The following is a 19745-nucleotide window of genomic DNA, read 5'->3' as shown; positions in this document are numbered from 1 at the left end:
ACTGTTATATTCCAACATGGAAGATGTGGCACAGCAACAGAGCCTGCCCTGCAGAATGGTCACCTTAGTCATCAAGGTAAAGTGGCAGAATACACACAAACTGTGTATAACAAACACACAGCTATAGGCATTTAAAGTAACTTATTATGAACTTTTGACTGCGATGAAGGAGAGGGAAGCACTATGGAAATGGCCAGTTGATTACACAGCATCTACTTTCATGGACCTCATTTGTCACTGATGTCCCTCTGTCGCTGACAGGAGCGTGTCCCAGACAGTCCCTCCCCCGCCCCTTCCTTAGAGGACGGCAGGAGGCCCGGCAGCCACCCATCGTCCCACCGCAGCAGCAGTGTCTCCAGCTCACCGGCCCGCACAGAGAGCTCCTCAGACCGGATACGTACGTCCCCCTATTCCCTCCCTATGCAACGAGTCAGACTGGCTAACTGCGTGTTCAGTTCCGCAAGTAAACAAACCCACTCTGCTAACCCACTCTTGTTGTTGTTGTACTGAACCGATAGATTTTAGAGTTGGAGTTTTGTAGAACTCTTCATTCCTGGGTGTGTAGGTTTTTGTTCCAGCCCAGTAGTTTCACACCTAAATCAACTACTCAAGTTCTAGATGATTCATTTGGTAAGTTCTATCAGGTATATTAATGCTGGGCTGGAATAAAACCCTGCACACTATGGGTCCCTAGGACCAGGATTGAAGAACAGTTATTTTGAGTTGTCCACATGTTCAAAATTCAAAATGTGTTCGCTAGCTGTTCATTTCCCGAGACAGGGCATAGACTTGTGAACTCGAACAGACAAAGACATCTTCTAGCTCACCTGTACGACTCTCTCTCTCCTCTCCAGCCATACATCAGAATGGTCTTTCTATGAACCAAATGAACCAAGCTCTGCTGGGCCTCTCCCCCAGCATTCTACCTGGGCCTAAAGAAGGAGACCTGGCCCACGACATGAGCCATGAAGCAAAGAGGATGCACATTCACAAAGGTAAGAAGTGTCCTATTGCAAAACGTTAAAGAGCAACTGAACTTCCTGATTTGGCCTTGTTTTGACACTTTGTAATTAAGAAATGGTAGCGGCCATGACGGAAGCCAAACGAGAGTTGTCTTGGAGGTGTGGTTTGATGTGGATGTTTCTTGGCTGTGTCTTTCCCATTCAGTCACAACAAACAAGGGTGGTTCAATTAAAATGAGGGAGGTAAGCTAAGTTAGCTTTTCTATCGAGAAATGTTGAAGTCGAGGACTTCTCCCTTCCTGACTGACTCACCATTTTACGATTGTCTGCTAATACAGTTCTATGTGGAGGCCAAAGCCTGCACTGACCATGTGTTTAGCCAAGCTGACAGCAGCTAGCTAGCATAACTTGGGATAGCTGCAGCTGGCTAGTCTATGTAGCTGATATTTCTCTGTCAAATCAGTTATGGCAAAAGGTAGCAAGAGCCCGTGTCTGAAATGTGCTTCATAAGAAACTCGTTCTACAACACATTTCTATGAAAGTAGTTGCAACTTACTTTCAAAGTTTCAGCACATCATGTAAAGACAGGTTGAATGCCCAGTCTTCTGGCTAGTTTTGTCTCGTCTCTCTTTACGTTCTCTGTTCGATCTTTCCCGGGTGAAAACCTACTAATATCCCTACAGGTGTGTAGCCAAAAACATTTGATGTTGGAAATATATCGATGTGCTTATGAAAACAGTATGCCCACACGTTCAAGTGTTATTGTCACGTGCACAAGTACAGTGAAATGCCTTTCTGCAAGCTCTTTCCCAACAATGGGTTCATCAATATCAGTATTACACATATTATACTATGAAACAAAGTAAAATGAAGTAGAAGAAAAATACATGAGAAATATAAATAAGAAGAACAAGCTATAAACAGGGCCTGTTCCAGGGTCAGTGCCAATTCCATTTGCAGGGATAGTGGAGTGGTAGGGGGAGATATGTAAAGGGACAAGCTGAATAGGCATCAGGGTAAATGATTAACAGAGTAGTAGCAGTGTATATGATGATTGTATGTATGTGAGTGTGTGTGTGTAGAGTCAGTATGAATGTGTGTGTTACCTGTGTGTGAGCAAATGAAGGTGTGTGTGTGTGTGTGTGTGTGTGTGTGTGTGTGTGTGTGTGTGTGTGTGTGCGTGCGTGTCAGTGAGAGTGTGTGTGAGTGCCAAAATAAAAAGGTCAATGCAGTGTAGCCATTTTGTTAGCTATTTAGTAGTCATATGGCTTTGGGAAGCTGTTCAAGAACCTGTTGGTGTCATACTTGTTGCTCCAGTAGAGAACAGTCTATGGCTTGGGGAAGCTGTTCAGGAACCTGTTGGTGTCAGACTTCTTGCTCCAGTAGAGAACAGTCTATGGCTTGGGGAAGCTGTTCAGGAACCTGTTGGTGTCAGACTTCTTGCTCCAGTAGAGAACAGTCTATGGCTTGGGGAAGCTGTTCAGGAACCTGTTGGTGTCAGACTTCTTGCTCCAGTAGAGAACAGTCTATGACTTGGGGAAGCTGTTCAGGAACCTGTTGGTGTCAGACTTGTTGCTCCAGTAGAGAACAGTCTATGGCTTGGGGAAGCTGTTCAGGAACCTGTTGGTGTCAGACTTGTTGCTCCAGTAGAGAACAGTCTATGGCTTGGGGAAGCTGTTCAGGAACCTGTTGGTGTCAGACTTCTTGCTCCAGTAGAGAACAGTCTATGGCTTGGGGAAGCTGTTCAGGAACCTGTTGGTGTCAGACTTCTTGCTCCAGTAGAGAACAGTCTATGACTTGGGGAAGCTGTTCAGGAACCTGTTGGTGTCAGACTTGTTGCTCCAGTAGAGAACAGTCTATGGCTTGGGGAAGCTGTTCAGGAACCTGTTGGTGTCAGACTTCTTGCTCCAGTAGAGAACAGTCTATGGCTTGGGGAAGCTGTTCAGGAACCTGTTGGTGTCAGACTTCTTGCTCCAGTAGAGAACAGTCTATGGCTTGGGGAAGCTGTTCAGGAACCTGTTGGTGTCAGACTTCTTGCTCCAGTAGAGAACAGTCTATGGCTTGGGAAGCTGTTCAGGAACCTGTTGGTGTCAGACTTCTTGCTCCAGTAGAGAACAGTCTATGGCTTGGGGAAGCTGTTCAGGAACCTGTTGGTGTCAGACTTGTTGCTCCAGTAGAGAACAGTCTATGACTTGGGGAAGCTGTTCAGGAACCTGTTGGTGTCAGACTTGTTGCTCAAAGACTTGTTGGGCAAATAGGATCTACTTTCACATTTAAATGTTCTTACTCTCCCTACAGTCTGTTCCTCAAGTCTGTTTTGACCTAAAATAACAGAGAATAATAAGACAAGGGAGAGCGACAAAGAGGATCTACTTTCACATTGACGTGTTCTTACTTGTTTCATTGCAGAGAAGTCCCTCTCAAAATGAACGGAGGACACTGGTAACAAAAAGATGTACAACATTAAGAGGAGCTCACAGAGTGGTAGTTCAACAGGAAAAAGGGTTGAGCAACACTGGCTTAAAATGTTTTCTTCAAAATATTGTTACACATGCCGTACTTTGAATGCCCCAACTAGCACATGTTGCTTGTAAGAGCTCTTGCAGCACAGCAGCCTCTGGCACTTGCAAGAACTAGTTGAGAGGAGGGTCAGGTTCTCTACCTGGCCTCTCCTCCTCCTCCTCCCTCTCTGAACCGAGCCCAGAACTGCTCCCTGGTCTTCTCCACCTGGCCTCTTCCTCTCCTCCTCTCCCTCTTCTCCTCCTCCTCTCCCTCTTTTCCTCCTACTCCTCCTCCTCCTCCCTCTCTGAACCGAGCCCAGAACTGCTCCCTGGTCTTGGTCTTCTCCACCTGGCCTCTCCTCCTCCTCTCACTCTTCTCCTCCTCCTCCTCCCTCTCTGAACCGAGCCCAGAACTGCTCCCTGGACTTGGTCTTCTCCACCTGGCCTCTCCTGCTCCTCTCCCTCTTCTCCTCCTCCTCCATCTCCTCCTCCTCTCCCTCTCCTCTTCCTCCATCTCCTCCTCCTCCCCTTCCTCCTTCCTCTCTGAACCGAGCCCAGAACTGCTCCCTGGTCTTGGTCCTCTCCACCTGGCCCCTCCTCCTCCTCCATCTCCTCCTCCTCCTCCATCTCCTCCTCCTCCTCCTCCCCCTCCTCCTCTCCCTCATCCTCCTCTCCCTCTTCTCCCTCTCCTCCTCCTCCATCTCCTCCTCCTCCTCCTCCTCCTCATTCTCTAAACCGAGACCAGAACTGCTCCCTGGTCTTGGTCTTCTCCACCTGACCTCTCCTCCTCCTCCTCTCCTCTTCCTCCTCTCCACCTCCATCTCCTCCTCCACCTCCCTCTACCTCCTCCTCCCTCTCTAAACCGAGCCCAGAACTGCTCCCTGGTCTTGGTCTTCTCCACCTGGCCTCTCCCTCTCCTCCTCTCCCTCTTCTCCTCCTCCTCTCCCTCTTTTCCTCCTCCTCCTCCTCCCCCTCCTCCCTCTCTGAACCGAGCCCAGAACTGCTCCCTGGTCTTGGTCTTCTCCACCTGGCCTCTCCTCCTCCTCTCCCTCTTCTCCTCCTCCTCCTCCTCCTCCTCCTCCTCCTCCTCCTCCCTCTCTGAACCGAGCCCAGAACTGCTCCCTGGTCTTGATCTTCTCCACCTGGCCTCTCCTCCTCCTCTCCCTCTTCTCCTCCTCCTCCTCCTCCTCCTCCTCCTCCTCCTCTCCTCCTCCTCCTCCTCCTCCCTCTCTGAACCGAGCCCAGAACTGCTCCCTGGTCTTGGTCTTCTCCACCTGGCCTCTCCTCCTCCTCTCCCTCTTCTCCTCCTCCTCCTCCTCCCTCCTCCTCCTCCTCCTCCTCCTCCTCCCTCTCTGAACCGAGCCCAGAACTGCTCCCTGGTCTTGGTCCTCTCCACCTGGCCTCTCCTCCTCCATCTCCTCCTCCTCCTCCATCTCCTCCTCCCCCCCCCTCCTCCTCTCCCTCTTCTCATCCTCCTCTCCCTCTCCTCCTCCTCCTCCATCTCCTCCTCCTCCTCCTCCTCATTCTCTAAACCGAGACCAGAACTGCTCCCTGGTCTTGGTCTTCTCCACCTGGCCTCTCCCTCTCCTCCTCCTCCTTAATGTTGAATGCGCCCAGACCCATTGGGTCATCGAGGTCCTGGTGAATGTTTTATGGCGAGGAGTGATGCCATTGTCACAGGGACCTACAACACGGGTTGTTTTGCTTGAAGTTATTCTAATGAAGTGTGCTGTTCCTCTGTGAAACTGAGACATTTGCACATGTTTGAACATGCTCTTTTATGGCCAGGAAGTGTACATCCTCCTTTTGGAATACTTTGAAAGCCATGTCAGGGGAGGTCTGCCTCCAGGTTAAAGGCTGCCACAGATCTGTAGACTTAGACACGTTTGTCACTCCATGATGATACATCAATTGACAATACAAAACAGGTTTTAAAAGCCACATTGTAGACCAATCAAATATAGTTTTGAGACACTGAAAGCAGTAATAGCAACATAGCACATGATTTAGTTTGGAGTCCACTATAATCTATAATACCTGTACGTGGCTCAGAACGCATTTGGGTACCGGTTCACCTCCACCTCCTCAGCCAATGCAGCCAACACTGCACTGAGGTTTCGCTGAAGATTAGCCACGGCCAGGTGCTGGGACAGCCAGCAAACGTCCTTCACTTCCTGCAAAATACATTTATTTTGAGCGTAGATGCAGTAGGTAAACGATATGAGACCAGAGTGGCCAAGTGAAGAAATCTCACCTTCACTTTTAAGTACTGAAGGCCCAAGGTCGCTGAAGCAGCTTTCAAGACTTCTGTCTTGTTACTGCTTTTGGCAAAGTAACTATGGAGCTGCTGCAGGTGCTCCTTGATAGTGTCCATATAGGGGATCTCAGCTGATGCATCTTTACAGGCCAGAGCAAGGCGGTGGGCAGCACTAGCCACAGACACCAACCACGGGAATGTGTTGCCACACCAATATGTTGTCCTGTTTGAAAATTAGGGAAATAATTTGTATCACAAGACATGCTGTAAATAAAACTAAAACAGAAAAATATTATTACTCATGGATGGTGTCTGCCTGGCCATCAGGGACTGACACCAGGACCAGGAACTAGTTGTAAAGGTGTCCCTCTTGGTCCATGTATCTGAAAAACATTATTACTCATGGATGGTGTCTGCCTGGCCATCAGGGACTGACGCCAGGACCAGGAACTAGTTGTAAAGGTGTCCCTCTTGGTCCATGTATCTGAAAAACATTATTACTCATGGATGGTGTCTGCCTGGCCATCAGGGACTGACACCAGGACCAGGAACTAGTTGTAAAGGTGTCCCTCTTGGTCCATGTATCTGAAAAACATTATTACTCATGGATGGTGTCTGCCTGGCCATCAGGGACGGACACCAGGTCCAGGAACTAGTTGTAAAGGTGTCCCTCTTGGTCCATGTATGTGGAAAACATTATTACTCATGGATGGTGTCTGCCTGGCCATCAGGGACTGACACCAGGTCCAGGAACTAGTTGTAAAGGTGTCCCTCTTGGTCCATGTATCTGGAAAACATTATTACTCATGGATGGTGTCTGCCTGGCCATCAGGGACTGACACCAGGTCAGGAACAGTTGTAAATGTGTCCCTCTTGGTCCATGTATCTGGAAAACATTATTAATGGATGGTGTCTGCCTGGCCTTGGTCCATAGTATCTGGTCCATGTATCTGGAAAACATTATTACTCATGGATGGTGTCTGCCTGGCCATCAGGGACTGACACCAGGTCCAGGAACTAGTTGTAATGGTGTCCCTCCTGGTCCATGTATGTGGAAAACATTATTACTCATGGATGGTGTCTGCCTGGCCATCAGGGACTGACACCAGGTCCAGGAACCTCTTGGTCCAGTTGTACTCAATGGTGTGTCAGGGACTGACACCTCTAGTTTGTGTCCATGTCCATCTGGAAAACATTATTACTCATGGATGGTGTCTGCCTGGCCATCAGGGACTGACACCAGGTCCAGGAACTAGTTGTAAAGGTGTCCCTCTTGGTCCATGTATCTGGAAAACATTATTACTCATGGATGGTGTCTGCCTGGCCATCAGGGACTGACACCAGGTCCAGAACTAGAACTCCATGTATTGTAATGGTGTCTGGCCTCCCAGGTCCATGTATGGTCCATGGAAAACATTATTACTCATGGATGGTGTCTGCCTGGCCATCAGGGACTGACACCAGGTCCAGGAACTAGTTGTAAAGGTGTCCCTCTTGGTCCATGTATCTGGAAAACATTATTACTCATGGATGGTGTCTGCCTGGCCATCAGGGACTGACACCAGGTCCAGGAACTAGTTGTAAAGGTGTCCCTCTTGGTCCATTTATGTGGAAAACATTATTACTCATGGGTGACTGTAGAATATTACTGTAACAAATGATTTCGTAATTCTTATTGAAAAATACCTGACATGTAAATCCAGCTGCGTATTAGTTGCCACATATGTAGTTTCATCAGCCTCCAGACCAATGGCTACAGATGTCTGGATGGCATGGAGGATAGGCTCCTCCACATCTTGAGCCAGAATCTTGAACATTTCGTCCACTATCATGTGTGACCTGTAGTTTGTGTTATTGCCAGTCTTGAAGTAAATGAGAATAATGTGAAATAAGATGGGCGACATTTAAATAACAAGTAAAGAAAATATGAACAAAAACACAGAATTGTGGATCCCACATTCACTTTGAGCTTTGTGAAATAGTCACAACCCAACAATTCAGCAAGATCCAGCAGTTCTGTCAGCATTGCATGAGCCCTCACACTTTCCATGTGGTTCTCTGTCCCTGGGTACTGTTTAATATAGTCCAGCCGATGAATCTGGGACCCTATTTCAATATAAGGGCACTTTGACACACCCCTCTTAGCAGCCTGCCTATGTTGATGGCACAGGTGGGAGAACGTTCCTAGACGGGATGTAGAGTGTAGTTTAGTGGAATTACTGGTGTCTGGGGCAATACCTATTATAGATAGGAAGCATTACAACACTACACATAATGATGTAGACTAGTACAGACTAAATATGCACAAACATTTTTAGCCCTTGGCCCAATTAAAGGAAATGTGACTAACCATATTGCGTATTGTATAGCCACGGCTTCAGTCTGTCATTTTTAAGCCACTTTGGGTCCCATCCGGATCTGCGGAGATGCGCACTTGGCCTTACTCCTGTCTCCTTCTCTCTTCTCCTTTTATCTACTCTTCTCCTTTTCTCAATCAAATGTATTTGATGTCACAAAGTGCTGTACAGAAACCCAGCCTAAAACCCTAAACAGCAAGCTATGAGGGATGGCTCTTCCGGCTGTGCCGGGTGGAGATTATAACAGAACATGTCCAAGATGTTCAAATGTTCATCGATGACCAGCAGGGTCAAATAATAATACTCACAGTGGTTGTAGAGGGTGCAACAGAGTATCTCTACCGCACATGCTGTCTCTAGAGAGTTGTAAACAGCAGGTCTGGGACAAGGTAGCACGTACAGTGAACAGGTCAGGGTTCCATAGCCTCAGGCAGAACAGTTGAAACTGGAGCAGCATCACGGCCAGGTGGACTGGGAACAGCAAGGAGCCATCATGCTAGGTAGTCCTGAGGCATGGTCCTAGGGCTCAGGTCCTCCAAGAGAACGAGAGAGAGAGGGAGAGAATTAGAGAGAGCATACTTAAATTCACACAGGACACCGGATAAAACAGGAGAAATACTCCAGATGTAACAGACTGACCCTAGCCCCCCGACACATAAACTATTGCTGCATAAATACTGGAGAATGAGACAGAAGGGGTCGGGAGACACTGTGGCCCCATCCGATGATACCCCCGGACAGGGCCAAACAGGCAGGATATAACCCCACACACTTTGCCAAGGCACAACCCCCACACCACTAGAGGGATATCTTCAACCACTCACTTACTGTCTTGAGACAAGGCCAAATATAGCCCACAAAGATCTCCCCCTCGGCACGAACCCTAGGGGGCGCCAACCCGGACAGGAAGATCACGTCAGTGACTCAACCCACTCAAGTGACGCACCCCTCCTAGTGATTGCATGGAAGAGCACCAGTAAGCCAGTGACTCAGCCCCTGTAATAGGGTTTGAGGCAGAGAATCCCAGTGGAGAGAGGGGAACCGGCCAGGCAGAGACAGCAAGGGTGGGTCGTTGCTCCAGTGCCTTTCCGTTCACCTTCACACCCCTGGGCCAGACTACACTCAATCATATGACCTACTGAAGAGTTTAGTCTTCAATAAAGACTTAAAGGTCGAGACGGTTCTGCGTCTCTCACATGGATAGTCAGACCGTTCCATTAAAATAGAGTTCTATAGGAGAAATCTTGCTTAGAAATTCTAGGGACAGTAAAGATGCCTGCGTCTTGTGCGTACGTGTAGGTATGTACGGCAGGACCAAATTGGAAAGATGGGTAGGGGCAAGGGCATGTAATGTAATGTAATTTGTAGATTAGCAGTAAAACCTTGGAATCAGCCCTCGCCTTAACATTAAGCCAAGCTAGGACTGGAGTAATATGCAACATTTTTTGCTTCTAGTCAAGATTCTAGCAGCCGTGTTTCGCACTAAATGAAATGTATTTAATGATTTATCCGGGTAGCTTGAAAGTAGAGCATTGCAGTAGTCTAACCTAGAAGTGACAAAAGCATGGATACATTTTTCTTTTGCAATGTTACGTAGATGGAAAAAAGCTGTCCTGTCAAAAGAGAGATCAGGATCCAGAGTAACACCGAGGTCCTGCACAGTTTTAATTGTCTGATTGAAAAGAATATCTCTTTGTTTCTTGGCGCCTAGAACAAGCATCTCTATTTTGTCTGAGTTTAAATGTAGAACATTTACCGCCATCCACTTCCTTATGTCTGAAACAGGCTTCCAGGGAGGGAAATGTTGGGGCTTCACCATGTTTCATCGAAATGTACAGCTGTGTGTCGTCCCCATAGCAGTGAAAGTTAACATTATGTTTGCGAATTAAATCACCAAGAGGTAAAATATATAGCGAAAACAATAGTGGTCCTAAAACAGAGCCTTGAGGAACACCGAAATGTTCAGTTGATTTGTCAGAGGACAAACCATCTACAGAGACAAACTGATATCTTTCCAACAGATAAGATCTAAACCAAGCCAGAACTTTTCCATGTAGACCAATTTGGGTTTCCAATCTCTACAAAAGAATGTGGTAATCGATGATATCAAAAGCAGCACTAAGGTCTAGGAGCACGAGAACAGATGCAGAGCCTCGGTCTGATGCCATTAATAGGTTATTTACCACCTTCACAAGTGCAGTCTCAGTGCTATGATGGGGTCTAAAACTAGACTGCAGCATTTCGTATACATGGTTTGTCTTCGGGAAGGCAGTGAGTTGCTGCGCAGCAGCTTTGTCTAAAATGTTTGAGAGGAATGGGAGATTCAATATAGGCCGATAGTTTTTTATATATTCTGGGTCCAGGTTTGTTTTTTTCAAGAGAGGCTTTATTACTATCACTTTTAGTGAGTTTGGTGCACATCCAGTGGATAGGGAGCCGTTTATTATGTTCAACATAGGACGGCCAAGCACAGGAAGCAGCTCTTTCAGTAGTTTAGTTGGAATAGGGTCCAGTATGCAGCTTGAAGGTTTAGATGCCATGACTATTTTAATCAATGTGTCAAGAGATATCGTATTAAAAAACTTGAGTGTCTACCTTGATCCTAGGCCTTGGCAGTGTTGTGCAGACTCAGGACAACTGAGCTTTATACCCGCGAGCTAGTTTGTTATGACAAATGTTTTTTTTTTTTAAGGGGGTGACTGCATTATTAAGCAATGTTGAATTGAGTTCTTCAGTTAGGTGTTTAACTGATTTTCGTCTTCCATCTCCCCTCCTAGCTCTCTCCTTTCCTCTGTTCCACTCTGTTCTCCTCTCTCCTTCCATCTCCCCTCCTGGCTCTCTCCTCTCCTCTTCTCCACTCTGCTCTCCTTCCATCTCCCCTCCTGGCTCTCTCCTCTCCTCTTCTCCACTCTGTCCCTCATGCATCCCTTCCTCACTCCCGAGATTCTGCCTCTTCTCTGTCTTGTAAAGTAAGCCATACACTTGTTATAAAAATGATAGCTTAAACTTTTATAGAGCTAACTAAAGAAAGTTTCATTTAATTCATGCTGATTTGACGTTAGCTAGCTAAGTTAAGTTAAGTTAAGCTAAGCTAACCTGACCATTTTGTCCCTGATCCCCCTTTCTCTTTCGCTGCTGGAAATATTAAAATAAACCATTCTGAGAAAAAAAAACATCCAATCGAAGACAGATACATGCAGCTGTCTTGCTTACACTTGATACAGTTCCAAACAAACAAGCTAACTTGCTAGACTAGTAACTTTAGTTTTGTCATCAAAATACTTGTGGATATTATATAGCTAATTGCCGTTACAATTGTGGCAGCAATATTATAGATCTAAATCATATTAGCAGAGTTTATAGGTTATAGCCAGCTTATGTAGTTAACTAGCTAATGTTAGTCAAACAAACAAGCTAACGTACCTTTCTTGCAGTTTCTCACACAGGTGCATTCTGAAGTGATTCAAGTGAATTGTGTTTTGTGCTGCAGTGTCTGTATCGAGCGCTGGTCACTGGTGCGCTGTGTTTCTTAAATTGCAGACTGACAGATATAATCTTCAGAACTGTGTTGAACCCAGACAGATGATCTATTTCCCAAGAAAAGTGAATGTGCTTTACAGAACTTTATTGAAACTATGTTTGGTAGAAATAGGATATTTATTTATTTTATTTTATTTCTGCCATACTTAAATGAACGTAGAGGAAACAGTGAAGTGCATCAACGATTTGTAATATGCTGAAAAGTGGCTAAACTAATTTAATATTTTTCAGGCAATGAGTTCAGACATTTTTTACTTTGTTTATTTGCGCCCTATAGTGAATGGCATTCTGGGATTAGGGAGTTTTCGCCAAGTCAAACAGGATAATCCAGGAAATACCATTATCCCACAAACCCTAGACCCACTCCAATTTGCATACCGCCCCAACAGATCCACAGATGATGCAATCTCTTTTGCACTCCACACTGCCCTTTCCCACCTGGACACAAGGAACACCTATATGAGAATGCAGCTCAGCGTTCAACACCATAGTGCCCTCAAAGCTCATTACTAAGCCAAGGACCCTGAGTTTAAACATCTCCCTCTGCAACTGGATACTGGACTTCCTATTGGGCCGCCCCCAGGTGGTAAGGGTAGGTAACAACACATCTGCCACGCTGATCCTCAACATGGGGGCCCCTCAGGGGTGCGTGCTCAGTCCCCTCCTGTACTCCCTGTTCACTCATGACTGCATGGCAAGGCACGACTCCAACACCATCATTTAGTTTGCCAATGACACAACAGTGGTTGGCCTGTTCACCAACAACGATGAGACAACCTATAGGGAGGAGGTCAGAGACCTGGCAGTGTGATGCCAGGACAACAACCTCTCCCTCGACGTGATCAAGACCAAGGAGATGATTGTGAACTACAGGAAAAGGTGGACCGAGCACATCGCCATTCTCATCGACGGGGCTGTAGTGGAGCATGTTGAGAGCTTCAAGTTCCTTGGTGTCCACATCAACAACAGACTATCATGGTCCAAACCAAGACAGTTTGTGGAAGGCATGACGAAGGCTATTCCCCCTCAGGATACTGAAAGATTTGCCATGGGTCCTCAGATCCTCAAAAAGTTATACAGTTGCACCATCAAGAGCATCCTGACTGTTTCATCACTGCCTGGTATGGCAACTGCTCTGCATCGGATTGCCAGGCACTACAGAGGGTAGTGTGTATGGCCCAGTACATCACTGGGGCCAAGCTTCCTGCCAGTGTCAGAGGAAGGCCCTAAAAATTGTCAAAGGCTCCAGACACCCTAGTCATAGACTGTTCTCTCTGCTACCGCATGGCAAGTGGTACCGGAACAAAGATTGTATTTTTTGGAGAAATGTCCTCTGGTCTGATGAAACAAAAATAGAACTGTTTGGTCATAAAGACCACTGTTATGTTTGGAGGAAAAGGGGGGAGGATTGCAAGCTGAAGAACACCATCCCAACCATGAAGCACAGGGGTGGCAGCATCATGTTGTGGGATGCTTTACTGCAGGAGGGACTGGTGCACTTCACAAAATAGATGGCATCATGAGGAAAGATAATTATGTGGATATATTGAAGCAACATCTCAAGACCTCAGTCAGGAAGTTAAAGTTTGGTCGCAAATGGGTCTTCCATATGGACAATGACCCCAAGCATACTTACAAAGTTGTGGCAAAATGGCTTAAGGATAACAAAGTCAAGGTATTGGAGTTGCCATCACAAAGCCCTGACCTCAATCCTATAGAAAATGTGTGGGCAGAACTGAAAAAGTGTGTGCGAGCAAGAAGGGCCTACAAACCTGACTCAGTTACACCAGCTCTGTCAGGAGAAATGGGCCAAAATTCGCCCAACTTATTGTGGGAAGCTTGTGGAAGGCTACCCAAAATGTTTGACCCAAGTTAAACAATTTAAAGGCAATGCTACCAAATACTAATTGAGTGTATGTAAACTTCTGACCCACTGGGAATGTGATGAATTTATTTATTTTTATTTCACCTTTATTTAACAAGGTAGGCTAGTTGAGAACAAGTTCTCATTTGCAACTGCGACCTGGCCAAGATAAAGCATAGCAGTGTGAGCAGACAACACAGAGTTACACATGGAGTAAACAATGAACAAGTCAATAACACAATAGGAAGAAAAAAAGGGGAGTCTATATACATTGTGTGCAAAAGGCATGAGGTAGGCGAATAATTACAATTTTGCAGATTAACACTGGAGTGATAAATGATCAGATGGTCATGTACAGGTAGAGATATTGGTGTGCAAAAGAGCAGAAAAGTAAATAAATAAAAATAGTATGGGGAAGAGGTAGGTAAAAATGGGTGGGCTATTTGCCGATAGACTATGTACAGCTGCAGCGATCGGTTAGCTGCTCAGATAGCAGATGTTTGAAGTTGGTGAGGGAGATAAAAGTCTCCAACTTCAGCGATTTTTGCAATTCGTTCCAGTCACAGGCAGCAGAGAACTGGAACGAAAGGCGGCCAAATGACGTGTTAGGGATGATCAGTGAGATACACCTGCTGGAGCGCGTGCTACGGATGGGTGTTGCCATCGTGACCAGTGAACTGAGATAAGGCGAAGCTTTACCTAGCATGGACTTGTAGATGACCTGGAGCCAGTGGGTCTGGTGATGAATATGTAGCGAGGGCCAGCCGACTAGAGCGTACAAGTCGCAGTGGTGGGTGGTATAAGGTGCTTTAGTGACAAAACGGATGGCACTGTGATAAACTGCATCCAGTTTGCTGAGTAGAGTGTTGGAGGCAATTTTGTAGATGACATCGCCGAAGTCGAGGATCGATAGGATAGTCAGTTTTACTAGGGTAAGTTTGGCGGCGTGAGTGAAGGAGGCTTTGTTGCGGAATAGAAAGCCGACTCTTGATTTGATTTTCGATTGGAGATGTTTGATATGAGTCTGGAAGGAGAGTTTACAGTCTAGCCAGACACCTAGGTACTTATAGATGTCCACATATTCAAGGTTGGAACCATCCAGGGTGGTGATGCTGGTCAGGCGTGCGGGTGCAGGCAGCGAACGGTTGAAAAGCATGCATTTGGTTTTACTAGCGTTTAAGAGCAGTTGGAGGCCACGGAAGGAGTGTTGTATGGCATTGAAGCTCGTTTGGAGGTTAGATAGCACAGTGTCCAAGGACGGGCCGGAAGTATATAGAATGGTGTCGTCTGCGTAGAGGTGGATCAGGGAATCGCCCGCAGCAAGAGCAACATCATTGATATATACCGAAAAAAGAGTCGGCCCGAGGATTGAACCCTGTGGCACCCCCATAGAGACTTCCAGAGGACCGGACAGCATGCCCTCCGATTTGACACACTGAACTCTGTCTGCAAAGTCATTGGTGAACCAGGCAAGGCAGTCATCTGAAAAACCGAGGCTACTGAGTCTGCCGATAAGAATATGGTGATTGACCGAGTCGAAAGCCTTGGCAAGGTCGATGAAGACGGCTGCACTGTACTGTCTTTTATCGATGGCGGTTATGATATCGTTTAGTACCTTGAGCGTGGCTGAGGTGCACCCGTGACCGGCTCAGAAACCAGATTGCACAGCGGAGAAGGTACGGTGGGATTCGAGATGGTTAGTGACCTGTTTGTTGACTTGGCTTTCGAAGACCTTAGATAGGCAGGGCAGGATGGATATAGGTCTGTAACAGTTTGGGTCCAGGGTGTCTCCCCCTTTGAAGAGAGGGATGACTGCGGCAGCTTTCCAGTCCTTGGGGATCTCAGACGATATGAAAGAGATGTTGAACAGGCTGGTAATAGGGGTTGCGACAATGGCGGCGGATAGTTTCAGAAATAAAGGGTCCAGATTGTCAAGCCCAGCTGATTTGTACGGGTCCAGGTTTTGCAGCTCTTTCAGAACATCTGCTATCTGGATTTGGGTAAAGGAGAACCTGGAGAGGCTTGGGCGAGTAGCTGCGGGGGGGGGGCGGAGCTGTTGGCCGAGGTTGGAGTAGCCAGGCGGAAGGCATGGCCAGCCGTTGAGAAATGCTTGTTGAAGTTTTCGATAATCATGGATTTATCGGTGGTGACCGTGTTACCTAGCCTCAGTGCAGTGGGCAGCTGGGAGGAGGTGCTCTTGTTCTCCATGGACTTCACAGTGTCCCAGAACTTTTTGGAGTTGGAGCTACAGGATGCAAACTTCTGCCTGAAGAAGCTGGCCTTAGCTTTCCTGACTGACTGCGTGTATTGGTTCCTGACTTCCCTGAACAGTTGCATATCGCGGGGACTGTTCGATGCTATTGCAGTCCGCCACAGGATGTTTTTGTGCTGGTCGAGGGCAGTCAGGTCTGGAGTGAACCAAGGGCTATATCTGTTCTTGGTTCTGCATTTTTTGAACGGAGCATGCTTATCTAAAATGGTGAGGAAGTTACTTTTAAAGAATGACCAGGCATCCTCAACTGACGGGATGAGGTCAATGTCCTTCCAGGATACCCGGGCCAGGTCGATTAAAAAGGCCTGCTCACAGAAGTGTTTTAGGGAGCGTTTGACAGTGATGAGGGGTGGTCGTTTGACTGTGGCTCCGTAGCGGATACAGGCAATGAGGCAGTGATCGCTGAGATCCTGGTTGAAGACAGCCGAGGTGTATTTGGAGGGCCAGTTGGTCAGGATGACGTCTATGAGGGTGCCCTTGTTTACAGATTTAGGGTTGTACCTGGTGGGTTCCTTGATGATTTGTGTGAGATTGAGGGCATTTAGCTTAGATTGTAGGACTGCCGGGGTGTTAAGCATATCCCAGTTTAGGTCACCTAACAGAACAAACTCTGAAGCTAGATGGGGGGCAATCAATTCACAAATGGTGTTCAGGGCACAGCTGGGTGCTGAGGGGGGTCGGTAGCAGGCAGCAACAGTGAGAGACTTATTTCTGGAGAGAGTAATTTTCAAGATTAGTAGTTCGAACTGTTTGGGTATGGACCTGGAAAGTAATGACATTACTTTGCAGGCTATCTCTGCAGTAGACTGCAACTCCTCCCCCTTTGGCAGTTCTATCTTGACGGAAGATGTCAGAATTTTTGGTGGCCTTCCTGAGCCAGGATTCAGACACGGCAAGGACATCAGGGTTAGCAGAGTGTGCTAAAGCAGTGAGTAAAACAAACTTAGGGAGGAGGCTTCTGATGTTGACATGCATGAAACCAAGGCTTTTTCGATCACAGAAGTCAACAAATGAGGGTGCCTGGGGACATGCAGGGCCTGGGTTTACCTCCACATCACCCGCGGAACAGAGGAGGAGTAGTATGAGGGTGCGGCTAAAGGCTATCAAAACTGGTCGCCTAGAGCGTTGGGGACAGAGAATGAAAGGAGCAGATTTCTGGGCATGGTAGAATTTATTCAGGGCATAATGCGCAGACAGGGGTATGGTGGGGTGCGGGTACAGCGGAGGTAAGCCCAGGCACTGGGTGATGACGAGAGAGGTTGTATCTCTGGACATGCTGGTTGTAATGGGTAGTGGGTAGCTAAAACAGTAGGTGAGACAACAACAGCTAATCAGCTAGCACAACAACATCAGGTAAAATGGCGTAGGCTATGCAGGGAGGGTCGGATTAACTACACACAGAGCCTGAGTGCGGCTGGGGCCGACAGATAAAACATAAACAAGCAGAATGGAGTACCGTGATTAATGGACAGTCTAGCATGCATCAGCTATGTAGCCAAGTGATCAGTGTCCAGGGGGGCAGCGGTGGATGGGGCAGGGAAGCTGGACTGGCGAGTGTTATCCAGGTTAAAAAACAGTTAGCAGTGGCTAACAATGACTCAATAGCTTGTAGCTAGTTAGCTGGTTAGCTTCTGGAGGTTCTTGAGTGTGTTCTAAAAATTTTAAATAATGGCGATTCCGTATCACATTGGGTGAGGCAGGTTACCGGAAGGTATAAACAAATAAAAAATCGAAAAGAGAAAGTACATATGGGTCCAGTGAGTGTTTGGGACGCGGCGATTCAGACGGTTAGCAGGCCTGTTCTAACAAGCTAACAGTTAGTAGGCCAGGGCTAAACAAGGTAGCAGTTAGCGGACCGGGGCTAAACAAGCTAGCCGTTAGCAGGCCGAATTAGCAAACAAGGACGTCGCGATGGGGTGAGTCTGTTTATTCCTCTTCATGCGGTGACATCGATAGACCGGTCGAGGGTCCGGATATTGTAGCCCCGGAGTATGCTTCGGTGGTAGCACAGCAGCTCTGACCGGGCTAGCTTCAAGCTAAGTGGGTGGAAACGCTAGCCAGGAGTAATCATCCGGGGTTGCGGTTAGCTAGATAGCTAGTTGTGAAGAATCCAGCTGAAAATGTTCCGTTTGCGGTGGGAATCCGGTGGGAATCCGGGGATAAAAAATAATAGGTACGTTATGCTCTGGTTAGAGTCGCGTTGTTCGAACTGGCGAGAGCTTTTCGAGCTAAAGGTTAGCTGATGACCGGTTAGCTGAAGACCGCTAGCAATGGTTTGCTGACTGATAGCTGGTAGCTAGCTGGTAGTTAGCTGGCTAGCTTCAGTTGAGGGGTTCCGGATCCAAAGTAGATATAAGTACTTTAGAAGAAAATAGCTACATTGGGTGAGGCGGGTTGCAGGAGAGTATTTAGAAGTTGAGGTTTAACAAAATGTTTTAAAAGATATGCGAAGAAAAATATGTTTAAAAAATATAAAAAACGATATATACAAGGGACACGACACGACAAGACGTTCGACTGCTACGCCATCTTGGAAGTATCACCACCACCACAAGAAATACAAGCTGAAATAAATCATTCTCTCTACTATTATTCTGACATTTCACATTCTTAAAATACAGTGGTGATCTTAACTGACCTAAGACAGGGCATTTTTAACGGATCAAATGTCAGGAAATATGAAAACTGAGTTCAAATGTTTTTGGCTAAGGTGTATGTAAACTTCCCACTTCAACTGTATCAAAGCTGCAGGCTAAAGTTAAATCTAGAAAGTTAAATCCTACCCATGCTAGATTACGGAGACATACTTTATAGATCAACAGGTAAGGGTGCTCCCGAGCGGCTAGATGTTCTTTACCATTCGGCCATCAGATTTACCACCAATGCTCCTTATAGGACACATCACTGCACTCTATACTCCTCTGTAAACTGGTCATCTGTGTATACCTGGTTGATGCTTATTTATAAAACCCACTTAGGCCTCATTCCACCTTATCTGAGGAATCTACTGCAGCCCTCATCCTCCACATATAACACCCGTTCTGCCAGTCAGATTCTGTTAAAGGTCCCCAAAGCACACACATCCCTGGGTCACTCGTCTTTTGAGTTCGCTGCAGCTAGCGACTGGAACGAGTTGCAACAAGCACTCAAACTGGACAGTTTCTCTTCATTCAAAGTCTCAATCATGGACACTCTTACTGACAGTTGCTGTGTGTGGTATGTTGTTGTCTCTACATCCTAGCCCTTGTTTGTGCTTTTGTCTGTGCCCATTAACGTTTATACCATGTTTTGTGTTGCTATAATGTTGTGTTGCTACCATGTTGTTGTTATGTTGTGTTGCTACCATGTTGTATTTTCATGTGTTGCTGCCTTGCTATGTTGTCTTAGGTCTCTCTTTATGTAGTGTTGTGGTGTCTCTCTTGTCATGTGTGTTTTGTCCTATATTTTTATTGTATTTATTTTTATTTTTAATCCCAGCCCCGGTCCCTGCAGGAGGCCTTTTGGTAGGCCGTCATTGTAAATAAGAATTTGTTCTTATCTGACTTGCCTAGTTAAATAAAGGTAAATAAACATTTTTTTCAGAGCATGTGACAACTACAATTAGATTTTATTATGTTAGCCTACCTGACACACATCTCGAACAAATATTACGTTTCTCCCTTGTGCTCTCTAGAGATGTGGTACATTGTAAACTAGTCTAGCTGTTAGGTCGCTAATTTATGTTTAGTTTTTTTGTCAGCGCTACCTGTTATTTAGACTGGTTTATGGAATGAGTGTAGATGTGTTCCGTGGTGTGTTTGGATGATGAAGTTCGCATTTATCTTTTACAATAAAATGTGAAATTGAGGAATATATGTGATCGTACGCATCAAAGGGCTAGACTCTTACCCGTATTCATGGGTGAACGCTTCACGGCAGACTGCAACCCCTTTCATTAAATAAGACATCCTGTGTCGTTTCCGTTTTGTTTGTACAGCTTGCTTTGCCCGTTG

General features: G+C 46.5%; 1 protein-coding gene across 3 annotated transcripts in view; it reads left to right on the top strand.

The window, feature by feature from the left end:
- Positions 1-19745, top strand: part of dachd (dachshund d) — a 328728-nt gene that overhangs the window by 236629 nt on the left and 72354 nt on the right. For 2 of the 3 annotated variants that reach the window (XM_065026526.1, XM_065026482.1), the window contains exons 5-6: positions 262-463; positions 855-995. In XM_065026526.1, coding sequence (XP_064882598.1) covers positions 262-463; positions 855-995 — 343 coding nt within the window. The remainder of the gene's footprint in view (positions 1-261; positions 464-854; positions 996-19745) is intronic. The other variant, XM_065026501.1, reaches the window with a different exon arrangement.

The sequence above is a fragment of the Oncorhynchus nerka genome, linkage group LG1 (assembly GCF_034236695.1).
Source record: "Oncorhynchus nerka isolate Pitt River linkage group LG1, Oner_Uvic_2.0, whole genome shotgun sequence".
Taxonomy (NCBI): Eukaryota; Metazoa; Chordata; class Actinopteri; order Salmoniformes; family Salmonidae; genus Oncorhynchus; species Oncorhynchus nerka.
This window is presented reverse-complemented; position numbering and strand designations above follow the sequence as displayed.